Source organism: Paramormyrops kingsleyae, chromosome 20, assembly GCF_048594095.1.
Source record: "Paramormyrops kingsleyae isolate MSU_618 chromosome 20, PKINGS_0.4, whole genome shotgun sequence".
Classification (NCBI taxonomy): Eukaryota; Metazoa; Chordata; class Actinopteri; order Osteoglossiformes; family Mormyridae; genus Paramormyrops; species Paramormyrops kingsleyae.
In genome coordinates, this window is record NC_132816.1 from 2,754,677 (window position 1) to 2,778,088 (window position 23,412).

A 23,412-nucleotide genomic window follows, 5' to 3' on the forward strand; every position below is an offset into this window, starting at 1 on the left:
CACCACCTCCTCGTGTAAAACCTTTTTAATAGATCCGTAAATCAGAGATAAAAATGATACTCACAAACATAGGAGTATGACAGGCACATCAAAAGTATAAACACTGGATCAGCAAAACCACGGGATAGGTAACATGTTTCTGGGGACACGCCCCCTTCGTCAGACCTTGCTGAGCTCCCAAAGGAATGTTCATAAATAGTGTGAGGGTGGCTAAGACCCCTCCCCATCCTGTATTATTGTTGGGTTGAAATTGTATATATATTATCACTCACGTGTATTCTCAAGGATGCATAACTTGTTCCATGTAGCACCTGTGTAAATGCTCAACAGTAACTTTCTATCACGTGCAGCAGACGAGGCCACCTCTGACGCACGTTCTGTTGTTCCTGTTCCCACTCCCACATTCCCATTGGTTCCATCCCATTCTAAAATGTTGTTCACACCCACAATGTAACCTGATATCAGTATGTTTACCTTATAGTATAAATAAACTCTGTCGAGGGGCCACACCTTTGTAGCTCACACTGAGGTGGGGTTACCCTTGCAGCAAGTAAATCAGCGCGTGTCTCATACTCTGTGGGCCAGCAGCCGGGGGGGGCTGATCACTCTCCCCGACATAAATCTTGGTCCTTCGAGCCGGATTCACAAACCAGTGATCCGTGGGGATCGGGAATCCTGAGGACATCACCAGGGCGCCGAGAGGAGCGACACCGAAGTCTGTCGACAGCCACTTGTCTAAGACGGGTCGAGAAAGTTGGTTATATTTCGCCGAAAGGAAACAGTTTGGTTATATTTCGCCGAAAGGAAATAGTCTAAATTTGGTTATATTTCGCCGAAAGGAAATAATCTAAATTTGGTTATATTTCGACGAAAGGAAATAATCTAAATTGGTTATATTTCGCCGAAAGGAAATAGTTGAATTAGAATTTAATTGACCTGTTAATTGACAAAGGCTAGAGTTGGCCGTAATCAACAGGGTATGAATGTTTGTGTGAATGTGGAGGACTAAATGATTTATAGAATCCTAGGCTGATTCTACCAGTCCTGTTGTTTCTTTGCCTGAGAAGAAAGACTTACTGGTGATTGGGAGATCAAGGACGGGTTCCATCCCTGAAAACTGACACCGCTGCACAGATAGTGTGCAGTAGAAGGCCGTGTTAGTGTCCTCTCCCGAATCTTGTGCCAGAGAATTTCTGCTCAGGACCCTTGTAGTAATAACAATAGACAAGTAAAAGGATGGGAAAGGGGCAAAGTAAACAGCCATCCTTAGAGGGAGATGAAAAGTTTATGGAAGGATATGTAGAAGGAGCAGGGACTATAAGTAATCAAAGGTGGAGAAGAAAGCATGGGTTTGGAGGAAGCCTCCATACGTCAGACATTCTCAAGTTACAAAGTGATTTAAAACTAGAAATGTTGCGCACTAAAAATAGCGGAAAGTTGGACAGACGGAAGAAGGAGTACAAGCTGTCAGAAAAATGGTTGGAACAAAGTAAATTAAGAGAAGCAACTAGACAGGAAAGAAAAGGAAAAAGGAAAGAAAAACTTGCAGCCGTAGCACTAGTCACTCCTGATGAGGAAAGTGCAGCAAAGACCACACGTAGACTGAAAACACCTACCGCTCCTCCGCTGTCGCAGCAGACATCAGAAGCAGCACCAAAAGACAAGCTGATAGCAGCGCCTAGAACGCTGACACCACATTCTGCTCCATTAGCGTCATTGGCACCAGAATCTCCTTTCCATCCAATGGTGACCCGAAGCAGGGATCCTTCACTGTATCCAGTGAAAGACTTAGAGTCATGCAAAACTAAATTCCACCCCAGTAGTGAAGACGGGGCATCAACCCCAGAGTTCCAATGCCCCATGGTGGAAGTCGCGAATCCTGATAGGGGGCAGGACGGAGCAGGTCCCGAAACAATGTTAGTGTACAGACCTTGGACAGCTGAGGATAGGTCAGCTGCTTTAAAAGGGATACCCCCTGTTGAGGAAGGTGTAGGAGAATTTTGGAAAGCGGTGTTAGAACTTCAAGGCAGTTTCCACCTAAATGGGAGAGAAATGTTCCAGTGCCTGAGGCAACTGTTTAATCACAAATGGGGCAGAGTTGCAGGAGATTTCACAGGGCATGCGCACGACAGAACACCCCTCCCGCATGATTCATCCGCCCTGAGACACAGCCTAAGGCAGCTAGAAGAAAGAGTCAGAGAAAGATTTTCAAGGAGAGCAGATTACGGTAAAATCTCACAATGCAGACAGAAAGAAGGGGAAGAGCCAGAAGACTTCCTAGACAGATTGAGACCAGTTTTCAGAAGTAATTCAGGCATTCCCCCAGATAGTGATGAGGCCGGAGTATACCAACAACAATTAAAAAGGGCATTCCTTGCCGGTCTAAACCCTGAACTTAAACGGTATATAGATAAACATTGGGTCCATCAGAATACAGGCTCAGTGCAGCAAGCTATAGAGTACGCCCAGCATGCACAAAAAGCACAAAAACAAAAGGGAGAAGCGACCTTCGCAGCCTCTGGCGATACAATCGCAGTAGTCTATTCAGGCCCTCAGAGCAGGGGAAGTTACAGAGGCCGAGGAGGTAGAGGTCGAGGTCGAGGAAGAGGTGGTAGGCCAGAAAACTCGCCTCAGTATGATAAATGCTGGAATTGTGGAAAACCAGGTCATATAGCTAGGCATTGTAGAACTAAACGTGTAAATAACCCAAACTCGACAGAAAATGATCAGTGACGCCAAGCTGAGAAACCGCAGGCACCACTTCCCCCATCCCCGCTAGGGCCCCCACTAGATAGGGAGGAGGAGGAGGTTGACCTTCAAGCGGTGTGCCAACTGATAGCGTTTAAACAGCCTGCAGAACTGCCTAGGCGGCGGGTTATTATAAATGGACAGACATATGATTGTTTATGTGACACGGGAGCCTGTAGAACAGTATTAACTACAACTCCGCCAAAAGCAACATTCTCTACTTCAACAGTATATGTGAGAACGGCCGGAGGGCAATCTGAGACCCATCAATTAACTAATCCCATAACGGTAAGAGATGAAGAGACAGGGACAGAGTGCGAGGTCCAGGTTCTGGTGAGCCCGTCATGCCCAGTAAACCTATACTAGGAAGAGACCTTATGGTCCAGATGGGCATAAGCATTGTTGCCACGACCACAGGCATGAAAGCAATAATAGACAGGCAAGCTCTAGTGGTCCATGGATCGTCAGTTCCGCAGTATTATTGGTCTCTGGACCTAGGCCAAACACCACAAGCTCGGGAGTTGCTAAGGAAAACTAGAATAAAGCAGGGAGTAGATAAGGTCCAATTTATGCCCGACGATGGCCTTCATGTGACCATGTGGTACAAGCCCACACCTGGCCCCGACTACCCATATGATCGGCAGTTTCACGCTATGGGACCACCCCAGGTCACATTGCAGTATCTGTATGTTAATCCCACGACTGGCTACGCTGCAGCTTCAGTGTTATTGGATCCTAAACAACAAAATTTATTTAGGGAAAAGGTGCCCCATGTGTCATTATCAAAGCCACCCCAGGGTAGATGGCAAGATCTCAGGTATTTTGTGGAAGATGCCTCTCACAGATCTGCGTCTTATCAGCCAGACCCAAATTCAGATTGGAAACATGATAGAAGCACAGGGGTTTGGAGGTTCCCCCTCGGATGGAGAATTAAAGTCACATCTGTGACACATTTAGACGAACCTGAATGACAAGATCTATTATCAGCCGAGGCAACGGAGGACCCAGAACTGAGCTACATCCCTGAGGGACTGTGGTCCAACTCCCCTACGGATGTAGGATTGATTAAAGGGTTCCCTCCTTACAAAGTGACCCTGAGATCAGATCACCGCCCAGTGGTACGCCAGTACCCATTAAAGCCTGAAGCTGAACAAGGCATAGCCCCAGTAGTGCAGGACATGCTGGCATCAGGGATACTGAGGGGGGCGCCAGAGTCCACGTGTAATACCCCTATTTTCCCAGTGCAAAAAGCGAATACGGGTAAATGGAGAATGGTACAGGATCTGAGACTAATCAATGACATCGTGCAACATGCAGCACCAGATGTCCCAAACCCCCATCTCCTACTCAATTCATTGACACCAGACAAAGAATATTTTTCGGTAGTGGATCTGAGCAATGCGTTCTTCTCAGTACCCCTACATCCAGAGTCACAACATTTGTTTGGTTTTACCTATAGGGGACAAAAATATACATATACCAGACTCCCACAAGGGTTCTCAGAAAGTCCACATCTGTACACCATGGCCCTCAGGTACTCAATGAGCACATGTCCCACGCCAGCCCATAGTCAAGTGTTACTATACGTGGACGACATACTGATAGCCTCAGACACAGAACAACACTGTAAAGAAGCTACACTAACAGTATTAAGTAGGGCTGACTTCTAATAGTCGAGGATTCGACGATTCGATTCGTAGACGTCTGATTCGACTATGAACCTCATAGTCGAATAGTAGGAAAGTGTTATGTAACCAATGAGAAGCAGCTAGAGGTCGACCGATATATCGGGCCGATATTTAGCATTTTTTAATGTATCGGCATCGGCCGATATCCGAGTGCACTACGCCGATTTTCAGACAGGCACGTCTGCGGGCAGCCCAGTGTTATTGTTGCTGTGGAACAGCAATGACCTGTTTATTTAAGTAGTTTGCTATGAAATGTTGCTTTAAAAGAAAACGCGAATTACGCTATTGGGAACTGGGGTAATGATAATGAGCCTTCAACCAACTGTAGCTTACAGGTAACATTAAGGATCATTGATTCTAATAGAGTTCGTTTTGTGCGCTTATTGGTGGGCTCACAGACGTTTTTTAATCGTTAAAAATCATTTTAATTGTTAACATTTTAATTATTACCATATCAGCCCGATGTTATCAGTTATGTTTTTTTCTTGTGTCGGAGAGTTTCACTCTGTGAGTGTGTGGGGCGGAGCAGGCAGCTCTCAAATACTGCAGCGTGTGTGAGAGTTGCGTTACTCTGCCCTGATCACAGACAGCGCCGTCCTCGGAGACACAGAGCTGCTAAGAACAATGCATGGCGGAGAAAAGTGTTTGTTCGAAAGCGTGGTTACCATTTACTTGAGCTGATGCTGACAATGGTCCTTCTGTGCAACTTTTTTTCATTTGAGACCGGAGATTCAAACAATTTTTCAGACGTCTAGATAAAAAGTGCATGACTTTGCGCAGTTAGTTTCCTCATTAAACATGTCTATCCTTTATACGGGCTTATACGTAGACAACGTCACAATCACTAGGGGCTTATATTGTCCTTGCATACAAGGCTGTGCAATACGACAGTTATTTTATTTTATTTTCCGGGATCACTAGATTCTGATTGTGAATTTGGCTTTAAATGAATAAAAGGTATTTGTTACACACCATGTTTTTCTTTTAGTTTTTTTTAACTCTTTTGTTTGAAATGGAAAAAATCTAGCTGCTATCTAAAAAAAAAAAAAAGGTTCGACTATCAGTCGACTACGGCAAAATCGAACGAATCAGATTCGACTATGAAAATCCTTAGTCGAAAACAGCCCTAGTATTAAGGCATCTGTACGAAACCGGACATAAGGCATCAAAACAGAAATTACAATACTGCCAGACTGAAGTAGTGTATCTAGGACATAGACTCTCCCAGTATGGTCGTTCACTGCTAGAATCCAGAAAAAAGGCAATACAGGAAGCACCCAAACCACACACGAAGCAACAGATGATGTCCTTTTTAGGACTCTGCAACTACTGCAGGGCATGGTTTCCAGATTATGCAGCCTTGGTCCAACCTTTACAATCCCTAATATATGGGAAAGACATGGCCCTAAGGGACAAAATTGAGTGGACCAGGGAAGGGGAAGCAGCATTCACAAACCTTAAACTAATGCTGCAAACTAACACCACATTGGCTCTGCCAGACTACAAACAGCCCTTCACCCTGTGTGTTGACGCGAGTCAAGGCTACATGAAAGCCGTATTGACACAGCCTTTCGGGTCTAAAGACAGACCACTGGCATTTTACTCCAAACGCTTAGATGCAGTTGCAGCAGGTTTCCCCCGATGCCTACAGGCCTGTGCAGCAGCAGCGGAAGCTGTAACAATGTCAGCAGAATTAGTGTTATGCCACCCGCTCACTTTGAAAGTTCCACACTCAGTTTCATTGATACTGTTACAGACACCACTCCCTTTCCTGACACATGCTAGACACCTCACTCTAGTTTCACTTTTACTTTCACAACCAAATATCACATTGCAGAGATGCGGCCCTTTAAATCCAAGTACTCTTCTTCCATCAGCTATGGATGGTGAACCACACTCATGCAAAGCCACAGTAGAGGAACAAACAAAACCAAGACATGATATTTCTCAAACGCCACTATTCAACTCAGTAACTGTATTTGTTGATGGTTCGGCGTCAAAAGACAGTACCGGGAGAAATAAGGTTGGCTATGCTGTAGTTTTAACTGATAAAGTACTTGAAGCTAATGCACTTCCCCCGACATGTTCAGCCCAAGCAGCAGAATTGTATGCTGTCATCAGAGCATGTGAATTGCACAAAGACAGATCATTGACAATATACACTGATAGCCAATATGTGTTCGGAGCGGTTCACCATCACTCCAAAGTATGGAAGAACAGGGGATTTAAAACATCGCAGGGCACCTCTCTAGCACATACAAACCTGTTATTACGATTATTAGACGCTGTACAGCTACCTTCTGCTATTGCAATATGTAAATGTACAGCCCACCAAACTGACACCACCTTCACTACAGTAGGAAATAGTTTCGCAGATGTAACAGCAAAGGCAGCAGCACAGAAACAACCTACTTTGAAAATGACGGATCTCCTACTGATTGATGCAGATATACTATGTGATTCTCAAAAACATGCGCCGCTCTCAGAAGTAAAAGCCTGGCTCAATAGAGGAGCAATCCAGATTAATGATATCTACCACATCAATGATAAGCCCGTACTTCCAAAAAATTTATACAAAACAGCGGCATTGGTGAGCCACGGGAATACCCATGTCTCAACAGGAGGGATGGTACATATAATACATCAACATTTCTATACTATAAATTTTTCTGATTATGCAAAAAACTTTTGTAGATCATGCCTTATCTGTTGTAAGCATAATTCCCAGGGCAACCTGAGACCAAAGAGAGGACAGTTTCCGGTAGCAGAACACCCGTTTCAAATCATTCACATGGACTTTATAGAGCTGTCATGGTCACAGGGAAAAAAGTACTGTTTGGTAATAATTGATACGTTCTCAAAGTGGGTCGAAATATACCCAGTAAAACACTGTGATGCGATAACGGTGGCAAAATGTCTGGTAGGCAGTTATTTCCCTACATATGGCATTCCCCAAACCATCAGATCGGATAACGGTACCCATTTTGTAAATCAAACAATGGACCTGTGCTCTCAAGCGCTAGGGTTTAAACTAAAGAATCATTGCGCATACCATCCTCAGAGTGCAGGATTAGTGGAAAGAACCAACGGTACCATAAAAACTAGGCTAAGAAAAACAGTGGAAGAGACAGGGAGGCCATGGCCAGAATGCTTATCTCTGGTAAAATTGTGGATGAGAATTACGCCAACCCCAGCAGGTCTTACGCCGTTCTAAATAGTGCATGGTAGGCCTTTTCCTCTAGCTACAGAGATGAGTGACATAACAAAGGCGCACAGGGAAACAACACTTGCGGATTGGATGAGCAAACTGCTGCGCACTCAAGAATTACAAAGACCCAGTAGTCTGCCAGTAAATTCCGCTTCTGTATTACAGGACAACCTCAAACCTGGAGATTGGGTTCTCGTCAAGGTCCTCCTTCGGAAGGACTGGAGCTCTCCCAGGTGGGACGGGCCGTATCAAGTGCTCCTCACGACCCCGACAGCCGTGAAGATAGCGGAGCGGCCATCGTGGATACACAGAAGTCACTGCAAGGTCATTAAACCCCTACAGGAGCCAGTACAACCGACGGAGTAGCAGTGGAAGTCCGCTACAAAGGCGCGGTAACCAATAGGGTGCCGACGTCTCAACCCGGTGAAGAAACCAACTGATCCGCACTCACTTTTAGAATGGCTCACTGTAAGCGGTTCCTGGTAACATGGCTTCTGGTCCTCCTGACTGTAGTCAGCGGGTTGCTTTTGTGGACGAGGTCCGCATCGGATAACACTCGCCGCGCCCCCAGGTGGACGCACGATGGCTCCCATTTGAGACCTCTTACAACTAACCACTCACATGTTTGTGTTTTATTGAACAATACTTGTTGTACATACATTCCAGATAATGTCCATTCCCCTAATATGACTGAAGCCATGAACTGTCTCAAAGATCTTCAGAGAGCCATGGCCGCGGACATTCACCCTAGCACATCTTGGTTTGATTGGCTATTTCAAGGGGGATGGCTCGGACTATTCAAATTTCTTGTAATAATGGTTGTCACATGTTTGATTTTTCTTTGTATTCTTTCCATTTGCATTATACCATGTTGTAAAGCTGTGATTAGCAGAATGGTTGTTAATTCTTTTGTTGTAGCATACACTGCCCTGAGCCAACAAGAGTTCCTCGCTGATGAAGAACATGATGACACCGTTGTTTAGTGATGCCGCCCACAGAAAATGTTTAGGCAAGATGTGGATGGCGGATGTCGAATACACGGTTCATGATAAACAGGAGGGACTGTTGGGTTGAAAATATATATATATATTATCACTCACGTGTATTCTCAAGGATGCACAACTTGTTCCATATAGCACCTGTGTAAATGCTCAACAGTAACTTTCTATCACGTGCAGCAGACGAGGCCACCTCTGACGCACGTTCTGTTGTTCCTGTTCCCTCTCCCACATTCCCATTGGTTCCATCCCATTCTAAAATGTTGTTCACACCCACAATGTAACCTGATATCAGTATGTTTACCTTATAGTATAAATAAACTCTGTCGAGGGGCCACACCTGTCAAGGTTGCGGGCATCTCGGGCACGGAAACGGGAACGGGGCATGGTGCACGAATAAGGGGCGGACGACCCACTTGCGGCTCCAGGAACAATAGAGGGGTTTATTAACAAAGACAACAAAACACAAGAAAACCAAAAAGACCGCGAGGGGTCAAAACTAAAACAGGGAGGAATTAAGTAGACTAAATAACACACAAGGAAAACTAACTAGCACGACACTAAGGTAAACTACAATCAAGGGAAAAACCAGAGACAAGCCTAGACAAGGGCATAGACGACTTAGACAAACCATAGACGAGCGTAGACCTCAGAGACAATAGTTGAGACACGACGCGATGAACCAACGGGGAACAGAACAAAGGCAGGAACTAATATACTACGGGGGTAATGACTAACACAGGGCAGGTGAGGCTGATTAACAAAGACTAGGGAAACAGGACAAAGGTGAAACCAATTAACTCAAAGACACTAACAATCAGGGAAACTAAACACTAACCAAGGAAGCATATATCAACACACGGAAGGTACATAGGCAATAACATAAGCAGGGGAACAAGAAACAAAACCAAAACCAATTACAAAGCAAACACCAGGAATAATTAAGCATAAAGGAAAACACCAGGGAGCTAAATACAAAAACAGAGGAGGCGGGATTCGAACTCACAACAAGAGGGAACTCAGGACCGAGGGGCAAACAAACAGCACATGCTTAATACACTGAGCCACGAGACCAGACGAGTGACATGGGAGAAACAAGGACTGACGTATGGACGGGATGACCAGCACCACCTGCTGGTCAAACGGGGAAGGGGCACGGAAGGACCACAGCGGGAGGCCGACCCTGACAACACCTTTGTAGCTCACACTGAGGTGGGGTTACCCTTGCAGCAAGTAAATCAGCGCGTCTCATACTCGGTGGGCCAGCAGCCGGGGGGGGCTGATCACTCTCCCCGACAATTATACCAGCCAATAGTAAATGCCAGAGGCTAATTCACTAAAGCTGAATGGAACAATAGACCTATGGGAGCTGCCATGCTGTTTGTTTTCTAAGCTGTTAACCAAACTGGAACTGTCAATGATAGAAGGAAGATAACAAATAGAGGGAGAGAGCAAGTGCCGGGCAAGTCCCTAGCAAGTTTGCTGGCATGACAGTTTCCCTTTAAAAGCCTTCAAACTCCTGTTCGTCATCTGATATTAAAAGTTCATCAATGACATCTTGTGATACAGTTGCAAGGCAGTCATCATATGGATCTAATTCCGTGTCAGATGATGTGGCCTCAGCTTCAGCTTCCTCTTCATCTTGCCACAAGTACTCGTCCTCCATACCATCTAATGAATTTGATATGCCACACTTCTTGAAAGACTTGATTACTGTTTGTGCATCAATATCATTCCAGGCTTTTATGACAAATTGGCACAAAACATCCAACTGTGGAGCTCGCATGTTTCCTCCTTTTGTGTATGACTTTTCGCCGCTAACCATCCATTCATTCTACTGTTCTCGAATGCGATCTTTAAACGGCTTGTTTAGGCACACATCCAGGGGCTGTACCAATGATGTCAATCCTGCAGGAATAACTGCTGCATCTGTTTTTATTCTCGCAAGCCTTTCCTTGGTGGTGGGAGTTAAATGAGCCCTGAACATATCCCATACAAGTAGACTACGTTTTTGAAGTAGACCACCTGGTCGTCTGCTCCATACATTATCCAGCCATAGTTTCACACCCTCCTCATCCATCCAGCCTTTTTCATGCACGTGCACAAAACAACCAGCAGGGAACTTGAGTTTTGGCATTGTTTTCCTTTTAAAAATAATCATAGGTTTCAGTTTGTTGCCATCAGCTATGCATGCTAGTACCACTGTAAAACTTGACTTCTCATGTCCTGTTGTTTTTATCAAAATAGTTTTTTCACCTTTTTGATGGACAGTTTTATTTCCAATCATATCAAAATTCATTGGACTTTCATCCATATTTCCAATATTACTTAACGCATAGCCATGTTTAGTGCGCTGTTGTATTACATATTGATGGAAACTATCCACTTTGTTATCCAGATCTGCAGGTAATTTTTGGGCAATTTTTGTCTTTTGCCTTAGTACCAGATCATGACTTGCCATGAATCTACTACACCAGGATGGCGATCTTTTTGGCGATGCTGAGCCACCATGTCTGCTACATGTTTTTTGAGTTCTGGCCAGTGTGGGGTGCCTCTTCTTAATGCACACTTACCCCTTGGCATACTCTTTAATGCTTTTTCATTTGATTTCCAGTACCGAACCATCTTTTCTGTTACTCCATATTGTCTTGCAGCAGCACAATTATTATGTTCCATGGCAAAGTTTACAACTTTAAGTTTAAAACTTGCATCATATTTCTTTCTTTTTGCTGGTGCCATGATAGGGTTGATAGGGTTTTGATTGCTGGACATTTTCTATGCTGTACTGTACTGTACAATGGTGCAGTACTGTGGTTGGCTGTTGGCTGTATACAAAGCCTGATTGGATTGGTCCCTGCTCCCTGTCTCCATGTCACTAGCAGCAGTCTGGTCCGCCCTTGAATCCATATTATGGATAGTACCAGTATTATAGTACCGTACCATATATTAATACCAAGTGACATACTGTATATTATGACCTGATAAGAGATTTGGATAGGGAGTATTTATCAAGGTATGCATAAGAAGGGGGGCGAGGAGAGAGTTGCAAAATGTATAAAAGTGTACCCGGGCCATTCCACCGAATGGGTGCCATTTGCTTGTTGTAACTCTTCCAAATTAAACTTATTTTTTTATCTTTTTTCAACTCTGAATCTAATAATACATATATTTAACTATTCAAAATATGTATTGGTCAATCTCAGGCAGCTTTATTTAATCTTTTACAAGGTTTCTAAGCCGAAGATGGTTACATTTTTCTCAGTCCTGTTACCAAAACTCATGTGACATTTAAAAAGCATGTTTAAAAGCATGTCAACTAATTCCTTTGAGGTTCTCTCAAGAAAGTGTTTATTTTAAAGAAATGGTTGACTACATGTTCAAATAATTGATATTTATGACTTAAAAATCACTATATATGCATGCACGTTGTATTTTTCTAAAAGATGCAAAGCCATTTTTATCTTTTCAAGAAAACTCAAACCTGAAATTGATAAAAAAAATTTATCATGTAATTTATTAAACAAATGGATAAATGATGGACCAAACATAATTGGAAAAAAAGTGGTTTATCTTTATTTTTTTTAAGAAAAATAATCAAGTAACAGGAGTGAACACTCGGTAACAGGAATGAACACTCGGTAACAGGAATGAACACTCGGTAACAAAGACATGTGTGCTCGTGTGCGTGCATGTGTGTGTGTGTGTGTGTGTGTGAAAACAAACTTGTCTGGCCTTTTCTAAGAGATCTTCTCTAGTGTGGCCCAGAGCTCTTTTTCGATTTCCATATAGCGACCTGTGACTGGCCTCGGGGGTGGGATGATACACAAAACATCCTCAAAAAGGTACCAAAGCACGTCTTCACGTGCTGGCCAGAAAAACCTGTTGACCCCAATTTTGTGCATGCAACGGACCTCAACATGTGTTTCACTTGTATCTGTGATGATGCCAGGGTATAGATCACCCTCGTACTTCACCATACACCATTTACCAACAACTTCAGGACTTTGCCACTGAACTTCCATGGCTGTGGGAGCCGTCTGTTGATGACTGAACGTGAAATGCGTTGCATTCAAGCAGTCACAGGTCAGGTTTTGTTTTGTTGTGCACAAGCAGCTGACGTCTCTGTATGTCAGTTCTCCTTGGGCTATGGTCACTGCCTGATGCATCCTCATGGTGGATGGAATTGGTGGCACATCATTGGGCATCTCCAAAACTGCCTTCTCAACTGCTTCCTCACTGACAAAAAACAACTTGATTGTTGTTTCTGCCTTTTGCAACACAGCATACAGCTCTGCAGCATTAGGAATGTCTGTCCCTTTGCTGACCAGACTGTCAGCCCTCCTCTTCAGGGCTCCTCCCACACCATCTGGGGCACCCTTCCCATGGCTCGCCTCAAAGAAGTTCCACGTCCCAGCAGTGAATCCTCTTCTGAACAGCTCAGTACAAAACATGAAAAAATTCCCTCGCTGTCTATACTGAGTGCATGGGCCATCACTGTAAAAATGGATGGTGGAGACCTCTGGATGTGCAATCTGCACGTAATTAAGCACTGGTGACAAGTGCTGCCAAATTGCTGGTGGGCCCTTTTGTCTTGAGGGGGACACTGTGCAGAAGGACATCGGGCGGGAGGATGTATGCACATAAAACACACCCGTGTGCAGTGTTGCCTGTTGGTGTGATGCTCCGAAGTGAACTGCCTGTATTTCTGTGCTGTACTTGCAGAGGTAATTTTCGGAAAAGTCAACATGAATTAGACATTTATGTGCTTTCAAGCCATGTCTCAGTGCCTTGTAGTGGCTAAACTGATTATTGATGTTGTAAGTGTGTCTCTTAAACCTATGCAGTTGCAGGTTCAGCAGTTCCAGCAGTTGTTCTTGTGTGGTCTGGAACTCTTTTTTGATTATGATTTTAGATGTTTTGCCATTGGGGTCATTCTTGTGTTCCTTATCCACTCTTGCCCACTGGAGATAAGTCACTTGACTCTCTGCATTGTACTGGCTAGAGACTGGGCAAGAGAGGTCCTTGCATTCAGAACATTTGCCGTACATGCACTTAATGTTTTCTGTGTCGCATGTGATGACTTTCACAAGGTCATGCAGATTGACGGTGCTGATCACTTTCAAGTGGTGTAGCTTCTGCACAATAAAACCCAGATTCTCATGCATCTTGCACATGCATGTGTCCCGGTCACTCAGAGTTGGATGAACAACCCAAAAAGGTCGAAGCAAACAGAAGAGTGAGTAAGAGATGCAGCTTTCTTCTTCAGCCAAAAACTTCATGTGCAAATTTTTCATGGTATCCAAAAGGAACCGTTTTTGCTTTTTGTTTTTCTTCCAAGTGATGGTCTGCCTCTTCCCAGTTGTGATGCGACTCACATCATCCCTTGAGTAGAAAGCTCTCACTCTGCTTAACAAACTATCTCCAACCCTGTTGTTCTGCTTCCGCTGGTAGGTGTAGTTAACTTTCCCATTTTTCTCACTTTTCCATCTTTTCTTTGAAAAGCCCAATGAATTTTGAGCCAAGCGTTGCAGCCTGTACTTTTTCAGAACTTTTCCTGTTATTATTTTTGAAATTATTTGCCTTTCCCTCTCCCCCTGTGCTGCTTTGTATTTGTTTCGGATGTCTTGTAACATAGACTCATGAAACAAAAGTGTCTTCTGAATGGCCGCACGTGGAAGCTGTCTCATCTGCCTTTTTACTTTTGTGCGTGGAGAAGCATTATTCTTTTTCATGCGCTGGACTTGTTTCTTGTACTTTTCTGTTTTTTGGGTTTGTTTCTTCAACAGAACCTGTAATTCTTGAATTTGCTTCTGAAGATTCTTTAGTTTTTTTCGTCTTCTTCTCTGCCCTTGATTATGTTGCCTAAAACACACATTGTGCATCACATTAAATAACACATTGCAGTTGTTAAAATGCACTGTTGCATTATCTCTGTGACTTGATAAGCAGAAGTTTATACTATAATGCAATCAAGTCTTTTTTGAGTCTGGTTCTGCTCGAGGTTTCTGCCTCCAAGGTTTGCAGCCCTATCCACACACACTTTATTACATTGCAACAAACACACACACATGCCCTATTGCCTCCCTTGCACATTTTCTTTGACACTTGACCCATTTCATAAACTACACCTGGAAGTGCTTGGTTGTGGATCTACAGCTTGTGCTGCTGATAGCTGGGGACTGTGTGCAGGGGTGATGAGGTGTTGTAGAGCTTCTTTCCAGTCCTTGATTCTATGGTATGTTTCCCTCCACTTTTTGCGTCGTCTGCGCTTTTCTCTCTCACTAAGTTTATTGATCCTTTTCTTCCTGCCTGATTCTAGGTCCTCCCTGTATTTTTCTCGTTCCTTCTCTAAATATCTTTCTCTCCTCTCTGGGTCAGCATCACGTCGAGCACGATAGCGTCGCTGCTTTTCTGCAGCACTTAGGGGTGGTTTGGCACCCTGTAAGTATGGTATCCACATTGTGAAACTGATCTTAAATCTCAACAAATTCAGTAAGTTCAACTGTAAAACTTAAAAGTTGAATAGTATTACACTGACTAATATTCACACTAATAAATCAATAAACCAGAGGGCTCTACTCACTCCTGTTATTGGCACTCAGTCCTGTTACTCTTTATATGAGTAACAGGACTGAAAGTAACAGGACTGAGTTTTTAGTATAAAATTAGCAAAAACATGAAATATAGCTACATGGTGGCTATGCTAATAGCACGAGAACACTGAGCACATTCTAGTGATCTACCAAAAATTTGTATTTTAAAAATAAACAGATAATATCCAAGAATTAATTTAGGTATCAGGACAGAACATTGAGATTGACCTCCTCAGTCATAGTTAAAATTTGATCAAATACAGAGGGAAAAAAAGGAGGGAACTTACTTTTGGTCTTCCCATGGCCTGCAGAAGATCCAACTGATGCAACTTCCTGTTGAACATGTGACTTGTGGAATGTTCCAAATTTTTCAGATGGGGTAATGTGGTAGGGTAACAGGACTGAGTGAAAATCTAGGGACACAACTAAAATGTGTATTTTAACTTAAATATTATGGTTTTCTTATGAAAAAAATATTTTCAAAGTATAGATGGGATTTGGAGTCACACAACAATGCAAAAAAAATTAAATCTCTGAAGGATTTTAATAATTATATTTCAAGGTAAAGTGTATAGTTAGAGAGTGGGGACAGGTAACAAATGCTACTTTTTCAGTGTTCTAGGTAGTTTTTATTAATGTTTTTAATTATATATCTTAATTTTGCAATTAGGTCAATGTACAAGACACTATGCTTAATAATAAAATGTATTTTACAGTTATTTTTTGTGCACATTTATACATGAAATTTCCTGGGGACGGAAATGGCACCCATTCGGTGGAATGGCCCACCCCCGTGTGCTATTATTGTTACCGGTATTATACCGGTATTACATGAGTGCCATTAGTATTAGTACCATTACAGTACCTGTCATTGTCACCATTGTACGGCCGCAGCGCGACCACAGCGCCTCCGGCCGCCCCTGCATCTCCTTATGACCGGCACTAGTGCGCAAGTGCGCATGTGCAAGCTCTGCGTAGACAAGGGGCGGGCCGGAGCGCCGCTGCTTCCCGCCGAGCAGAACGGGCCGGTCACGCCGAAAAGGCTGGCACCCCTGTCTCGCTGCTGATGCTCGCCGCGGCCACGCTGATGACCTGCCGCGGCCACGCCGGATACCACGCGATACTGGATGGTATGTAGAATGAGGTGGGCGGGCATCGGGAGGCCACTATGGGCAGCTATGTCTATCCCAACTGAAGTGCACCCGGCGTATAAGACGACCCCCCCACTTGGAGGCATGTTTTTCAGGGGGAAAAAGTCGTCTTATGCGCCGGCAAATAGGGTAGGTACTTCTCCTCAGTTTGGCACCTGAGTGATGCATACAATTCTGAAACTTTGACCACTTTCACTTTTTCCACATACAGCTTTGACTTGAAAAGGTTTTGACTGTCCAAATGTTACGCCAACATCTGCTGGTGTTTCGAGGAAAGGGTGAGCAGCACATTTTTCCAATTTTTTGTGTCAATCTCATCATCCAAAAGTCCACCAATGGGCCATAACAGCAAATTAGATGTGGATAATGGTCAATAAATTGATGTTTTGTCAGAACTCTGGGAAGGTACTAGTGAGCAACTTGCGGTGATCCCGAAGTTTAGAGGACAAATAGCACAATGCTTCCTCAGAGAGTATGTGTGAAACAACAATCTCAACAATTTCCTTAAGGTCCATTAAAATCTCCCAAGCAGGCTCATGCTCTGGTATCTTGAATCAAGTAATAAAAGGAAGCAAGCGTTACAATGTCCAATTTTCATGTCCGTTACCTCCAACACTTCCTTTTTCAAAGCTTGCTTTTGAAATTTTGTGTGGTTTGTTTACTTTGTCTGTATATGTGTAGGGAAATGACTTTATGCAGTCATTTAGTGAATCAAACGTAAATAGACCTTTTGCTATCAGATTTTTCAAACACAAAGACAATTGCACAGGAACGACCCCCTCAAAAAAATCATGCAGAATGTCAGGTGGATATCCATTCACTGGATGAAAGACCAGAAGATGCTTCCCCAGTACACACTGCCTTTTTACACTATTAATGCTTTGAAGGTTCTCGTTCTGCCTAAGCTCTTTCAATAAAGAGTCGTGTCCATCAACATCCCTCAGTTGGAAATCATGAACATTAGCTGTGGCAATTTGGTCCTTAGTAAACAAAATCGACAGAACTTCTCAACAGTAAAACTTTCAGAAAACCCTGCTAGTCCATGTGCTCCATGGTTATCAGCACACACACAGAATATAGTAGACTTAAGAAACTGGTCTAATACTTCAACATATACCTCTTGTTCTATATGTTTTATATCTTTAATCAATGGCTCAAGAAACTTTTCATAGCCATATTGCTTGACATCAACACTTTTAATGAGGAGTGCTAGTTCAATTGAAGGGAGACTGGATGAGAACTTGGCTGGTAAATTTAAAACAACCCAATAAACCGCAGTTATCTTGTGAAGCTTTCTTGAGGTGCCTAGAGGATTACACACTTCAAAATCATCAGTATACAATGCAAAACTGATGGTTTACCTGGTTCTGCTGCCTAAGTAACTTATTGTCCTTGTAATACTTCCCGTCTTGAAAAGACTTACAGAACCCAGGTAAAGAGTCTTGATCAAATACAATTTGGTCCAAAAAATCTGCCCGCCTAAATAAAGTCTCAAGTACCTTATTTACTGATACATAAACAAAAGTGTTTTTACCGGCTGAGTTATAAAGATATTTGATGGGTTCTAATTACAGAAAAATGTTGACTGAAATATAAATTCCTCCGGTGATCTGTAGATTGAAAAGTTGTCTGAGTTTCAATACCACTCTACAAGAGTCTGAATTGCACTTCTGGAAATATGCAACACTGTTTGCATAGATAGAAAGAGAGAAGCCAATTTGTGCTCAAGTGTCTCAATATCCAAATTTTCCTCAGTCTCTTCAACCTCATCTGATCTCCCACTATCCTTTGAGATAACCCTGCCATGTGATAAGCCTGCTTCAAAATCTACTTGTTCATCATCACTTGCCTCATCTAAGGTGTTGCTTCTTCCTACACTTCGAAAATCGTTAAGTGAGCAATTTTTATGATTCCGACTACTGTGAGAACTTAAGGTTGGACGAACATTTGTGGTAAAGGTACATCTAACAATGGGACATTGCACAGCTTCGTGATTCTTTAAATGGTATCCAAGATGCTTCCAAAAAGTCTTTTCACTGCAAATTTCTTTTAAATCACACAATTCACATTGAAATCGGTGTTTCTGTGTGATCTTGACAGGTGTGATCGTACTGCACCAGGAGTTTCAAACACACATACACAGTTTGTGTGAACGCAAGGCCAGCGAGCACCTTTTCCATGACGAAGACGACAATGCTTCAGCAGCACCTCTTTAGATGAGCCAACAAATTTGCAGAATTTGCACTGCATGCAATCCACTCCTGAAACACAGAAACAAAAGACAAAAAAACATTAAGACATTTTAAATAATGAAAAAAGTAGCCTACTTTGCTACAAACCCTGTAATTTGTAATAATATTTTTAAAATTACTTTTTGTTATATGTAGCCTACAAGTCACAATACTAAATCAATATAAGCTGATAAGGCAACATGTTAGGGTAGAGATTGAAGCAAGGTTGAATTGATCAATTAGAGCAAGTTTGTTAGGCAAACTACACTATACAGCTCATGTCCACTTAAGGTTATACAGTAACTCACTACAGTACAAAGTTCATAATCTATGCCCAACTCACCATGTCTCAGTTTAATGTTAAGGAAACCTTCACACAGCCCTTGTCGTTGTCTCACTACTTGCACGCTGGCAGGCAAAGTGTGGCATGTACGCACACACGCACCGCCACATTTAACTTTAATGTTACTAGCTAGCTATTATCCTTTCTTTCACTTGCAGATCCTTGTCTCACCAGCACTGTAATCCCAATTAAAGTGCATTCTTAAAACCATTGAGTTCTTCCACAAATAATTTGTTCACTGTAGTTTTAGCAATGTCCAGTTTGACAGCACTCATCTGGAATTCATTGTGTATAAGTTATACTGCCAAGATTTCCACTTTGCTGTATCGTGTGCTTTCTCTGTAGTCTCTTCCAATTTTACCTCTCCAATTTGTATTACTACAATTTCAAACTTAAAGCATCCAGTCTGCTATTCTAACTCAATCAGCATGACAGAGTAAACTTCAGCCTTGTCCTTGTCAACTCACATGGGCAATGACAGTGCGGCCTGGAGGGGGGTGATTGGGAGGAACAGTCTCCTTGATCTGAACCCGAGTGGTGTTCTCTTACTGGACTTGGTTTGTAACTTGCATGGTTTGTCCATAACGAACACCATGTTCGAGCATAAGGGTGTCCATAAGTGGACATGGTACGAAAATGCCTAGGGCTACAGGTCGATGATCGATTTCATAATCGTATCATCTGATCTGCGGCCTTCTGTCTTGGACACTCGGGTGAAGAGAGGGGCAGAGCTGTCAACTGATCACCACCTGGTGGTGAGTTGGCTCAGGTGGCAGGGGAGGAAGCCGGTCAGACCTGGTAGGCCCGGGCGCATAGTGAAGGTCTGCTGGGAACGTCTGGCAGAGGCTCCTGTTCGCCAGAGCTTTAACTCGCACCTCCGGCAGAATTGCAACTGCATACCAGGGGAGGTTGGGGACATTGAGTCTGAATGGACACTGTTCCGGACCTCCATTGTGGAAGCGGCCGTACGGAGCTGTGGCTGCAGGGTGGTCGGTGCCAGTCATGGTGGTAACCCTCGTACCTGATGGTGGACACCAGAGGTGAGGGGGGCTGTCAAGCAGAAGAAGGAGGCTTACCGGGAATAATTAGCCTGGGGGTCTTCGGAGGCAGCTGACAGGTACCGGCAGGCCAGGCGGTACGCGGCTCAGGCGGTTGTGGAACCAAAAAACCGGGCGTGGGAGGAGTTTGGTGAAGCCATGGAAAGTGACTTTCGGTCGGCCTCAAAAAGGTTCTGGCAAACCATCCGGAATATCAGGAGGGGGAAGCAGCTCCTGGTTCCTAATATTTATAGTGGGGAGGGGGTGCTGATGACCTCACATGGGGACATCACCCGGAGGTGGAAGGAATACATTGAGGACCTCCTCAACCCTTCCTCAGATACATCTGCGCGCACTGCCTTTGAGACATTTGAGGACACAGAGCCCGAGGGTGCTGGGGGGACTTGCCCATCACTGGGACTGAGGTGGCCAGGGTGGTTAAAGATGTACATGGTGGCCGGGCCCCGGGGGGGGATGAGATCCACCCGGAGTACCTAAAGGTTCTGGATGTTGTGGGGCTGTCATGGCTGACACGCCTTCTCAACAGCATGTGCAGATCTGGGGCAGTACCACTGGATTGGCAGACCGGGGTGGTGGTCCCCTTATTTAAGAAAGGGGACCGGAGGGTGTGTTCCAACTATAGGGGGATCACACTTCTCAGCCTTCTCAGCCTTCCTGGGAAAGTCTATTCCGGGGTACTGGAGAGGAGGGTGAGATCGATAGTCTAATCTCGGATTCAGGAGGAACAATGCGGATTTTGTCCTGGCCGTGGAACACTGGACCAGCCTTACACCCTTGTGAGGGTACTGGAGGGGGCCTGGGAGTTTGCCTATCCAGTCTACATGTGTTTTGTGGACTTGGAAAAGGCTTATGACCGGGTTCCCCGAGGTACCCTGTAGGGGGTGCTTCAGGAGTATGGGGTTGGGGTTCCACTATTGTGGGCAATTCGGTCCCTGTATGAATGGAGCAGAAGCTTGGTCCGCATTGCCAGTAATAAGTCGGACGTGTTCTCAGTGCGGGTTGGGATCCACCAGGGCTACCCTTTGTCATGGGTCCTGTTTATAATATTTATGGACAGGATTTCTAGGCGCAGCCTCAGGATTGCTTTTTGCGGACGATGTCGTCCTGTTGGCTTCATCTGCTGGGGACCTCCAGTGTGCTCTGGGGCGGTTTGCAGCTGAGTGCGAAGCGGCGGGGATAAGGATTGGAACCATGGTTCTCAATCGGAGTGGCGTCTGCAGATTTGCAGGTGCTTAACCGGTTCATCGTGGCTAAGAAAGAACTGAGCCAGAAAGCAAAGCTCTCGATATATTGGTCCATCTTCGTCCCTACCCTCACCTATGATCATGAGCTATGGGTAATGACCGAAAGAATGAGATTGCGAATACAGGCGGCCGAAATGAGGATTCTCCACAGGGTATCTGGGCTCTCCCTTAGAGATAAGGTGAGAAGTTTGGATACCCAGGAGAGTCTCAGAGTAGACGTCGAAAGGAGCCAATTGAGGTGGATTGGACATCAGGCACCGATGCCTCCTGGGTGGCTACCTGGAGAGGTTTTCTGTGCATGTCCTACAGGGAGAAGGCCCCGGGGCAGGACACGCTGGAGGGATTATATCTCTCGGTTGGCCTGGGAACGCCTCGGCATCCCCCCACGAAGAGCTGGTAGAGGTAGCTGGGGAGAGGGAGGTCTGGGTATCTCTCCTGAAGCTGCTTCCCCCGCGACCCAAACCCCGGACAAGCGGAAGGTAATGGAATGCAACCTATTTTGGTGAAATTGTTTTTAAAAATCATCAAATCAGAGCAATAAATGGCATGGCTTAAATATACTTAAAAATCTAAGGTAATGTCAATTGCTCTACATAAAAAAAACTGATCCAAACCGACATGTTCCTGACATGCTCGCAAGTTCGTAAGAATGACCCATATATTATTTATTTAATGGTTCAGCTTAAATTTGTCATCTACAGATTATTAATTTACAACAAAAATAATACTTGCAAGCAAATACAAAGTGAACGGTGTTTGATGAAATGATGGCAAAAAGAAATGTGAAGCCATTGCATTTGGCAAATGGCTCTAAAAAGGACTAAACTCTTATAAAACAGAACTTTTCGGGATTCCCAACTTTGATCAGCTGGCAGACTACCCCAACACTTTGGATGTAGCTAATTTCAGGTTTATAATGGAATTATATAGATTTGCCGTGAGATTTCTTGCATGAGCATGAGAGTCTGAAAGTGAGTGTCACGCCAGATGCATAAATTGGCAACCCCTGATATTTTATTAACCTTTCATAAACAATATAGGAGGAATTTTTTGTTCTTGTGCATGCCACCAGTTTTCATGTAGTTCAGGAACCGTTTCCCCCTTCAGATCCACATTGCGTATGAAGGTTTCTTGGAGCTCATTTCCGGTGAGTTCCTTAACATTAGAATTCATGGAAAAATTAGGCTCTCCTCATGAGGAGCCCCCCCCTTTACTCCCCACACAAGCTGCCCGCCCCCTCTCCAGCACCATTAACACCTTCTGTTTTGCAAATGAATCACAGTCACCCAGTCAAAGTTATCCCCCAGCCTGAAGTCACTTCTACTGAGGTCTGCACTAAAGTGTTTATCTAGCGGTATCTCATAAATACATGCTTTATATATTGCATATACATACACTACCAGTCAAATGTTTTAGAACACCCAAATTTTGCATTTTTTAATTGAGAAGTATGCAGTTTAATGTCTCATTGCACTCTGAAATGAAAGCATAGTACAAATAAGCAATTGGAGTTAAAAGAGAAATCATGGAATCAATTTATAGACCAAAATGTATTCTAAACTTCTGACTCAAAGTAGCCACCTTTGGCAGATATAACAGCAGAACACACTCGTGGCATTCTTTCTACAATAGAAATCAAATATTCTTCCCTAAACATTAGGCCACCACTGCCCTATGTCATTTGGGTTTATTATTTATAGTCTTACTCTTTCTTGTAATGGGTTGTAGAAAAATAACTAAAACAATTCAAACCCTTTTTTGTAAACTGTAGCCAAGATAGTATACTCAAACACTGTGTAATGAAGAGAAATTGACATACCTTTGTCTTCAATATGACAAGTTTCATAACATTTTAAGACGATTAAAAAAAATCACAATTAAAGCTCATGCGATGAAAATTATTCTTGTTCAGATGCCAACACAAAATTCACACTCATTTTGTCTGAATAAACTACAATATATAACATATTCTCATGTTGCCTCCTAAAAATATGTTCCCAAATCAATTAATGTGAAGGAATGCTACCAATTCTGTCATTTTCCACCAACACTGACATCTGCACTTGTGGCCCTAGATAAGGAAAGGGCCTCTGTGTATTCTGCTTTGTGTCTTGCATGGAGCCTGAGGTCTGCAGCCAGCCTCTGACTGT

The 23,412-nt window shown here is 43.7% G+C and overlaps 3 protein-coding genes across 4 annotated transcripts in view; all 3 read right to left on the reverse strand.

Annotated features, from left to right (window-relative positions):
* LOC140581259 (uncharacterized) overlaps positions 1–23,412 on the reverse strand; it is a 149,361-nt gene that overhangs the window by 2,267 nt on the left and 123,682 nt on the right. For both annotated transcript variants that reach the window (XM_072703395.1, XM_072703396.1), the window contains one exon: positions 18,558–18,647. The gene's annotated coding sequence lies outside the window, so the exon portion shown is untranslated. The remainder of the gene's footprint in view (positions 1–18,557; positions 18,648–23,412) is intronic.
* LOC140581270 (uncharacterized) overlaps positions 10–23,412 on the reverse strand; it is a 147,159-nt gene continuing 123,756 nt past the window's right edge. Inside the window, exon 7 of the mRNA XM_072703429.1 lies at positions 10–9,835. The gene's annotated coding sequence lies outside the window, so the exon portion shown is untranslated. The remainder of the gene's footprint in view (positions 9,836–23,412) is intronic.
* On the reverse strand, positions 12,213–15,702 carry LOC111839904 (uncharacterized). The gene is made up of 2 exons (XM_072703402.1): positions 15,523–15,702; positions 12,213–14,504 (listed from the first exon to the last, which is right to left on the reverse strand). The coding sequence occupies exon 2, from the start codon at positions 14,372–14,374 to the stop codon at positions 12,380–12,382; it is 1,995 nt and encodes a 664-aa protein (XP_072559503.1). The 5' UTR covers positions 14,375–14,504; positions 15,523–15,702; the 3' UTR covers positions 12,213–12,379.

Bases quoted from the DNA above. Each gene is read 5' to 3' on its own strand.
- LOC111839904 (XM_072703402.1), bottom strand. From the start codon at position 14,374: ATGAAAAAGAATAATGCTTCTCCACGCACAAAAGTAAAAAGGCAGATG.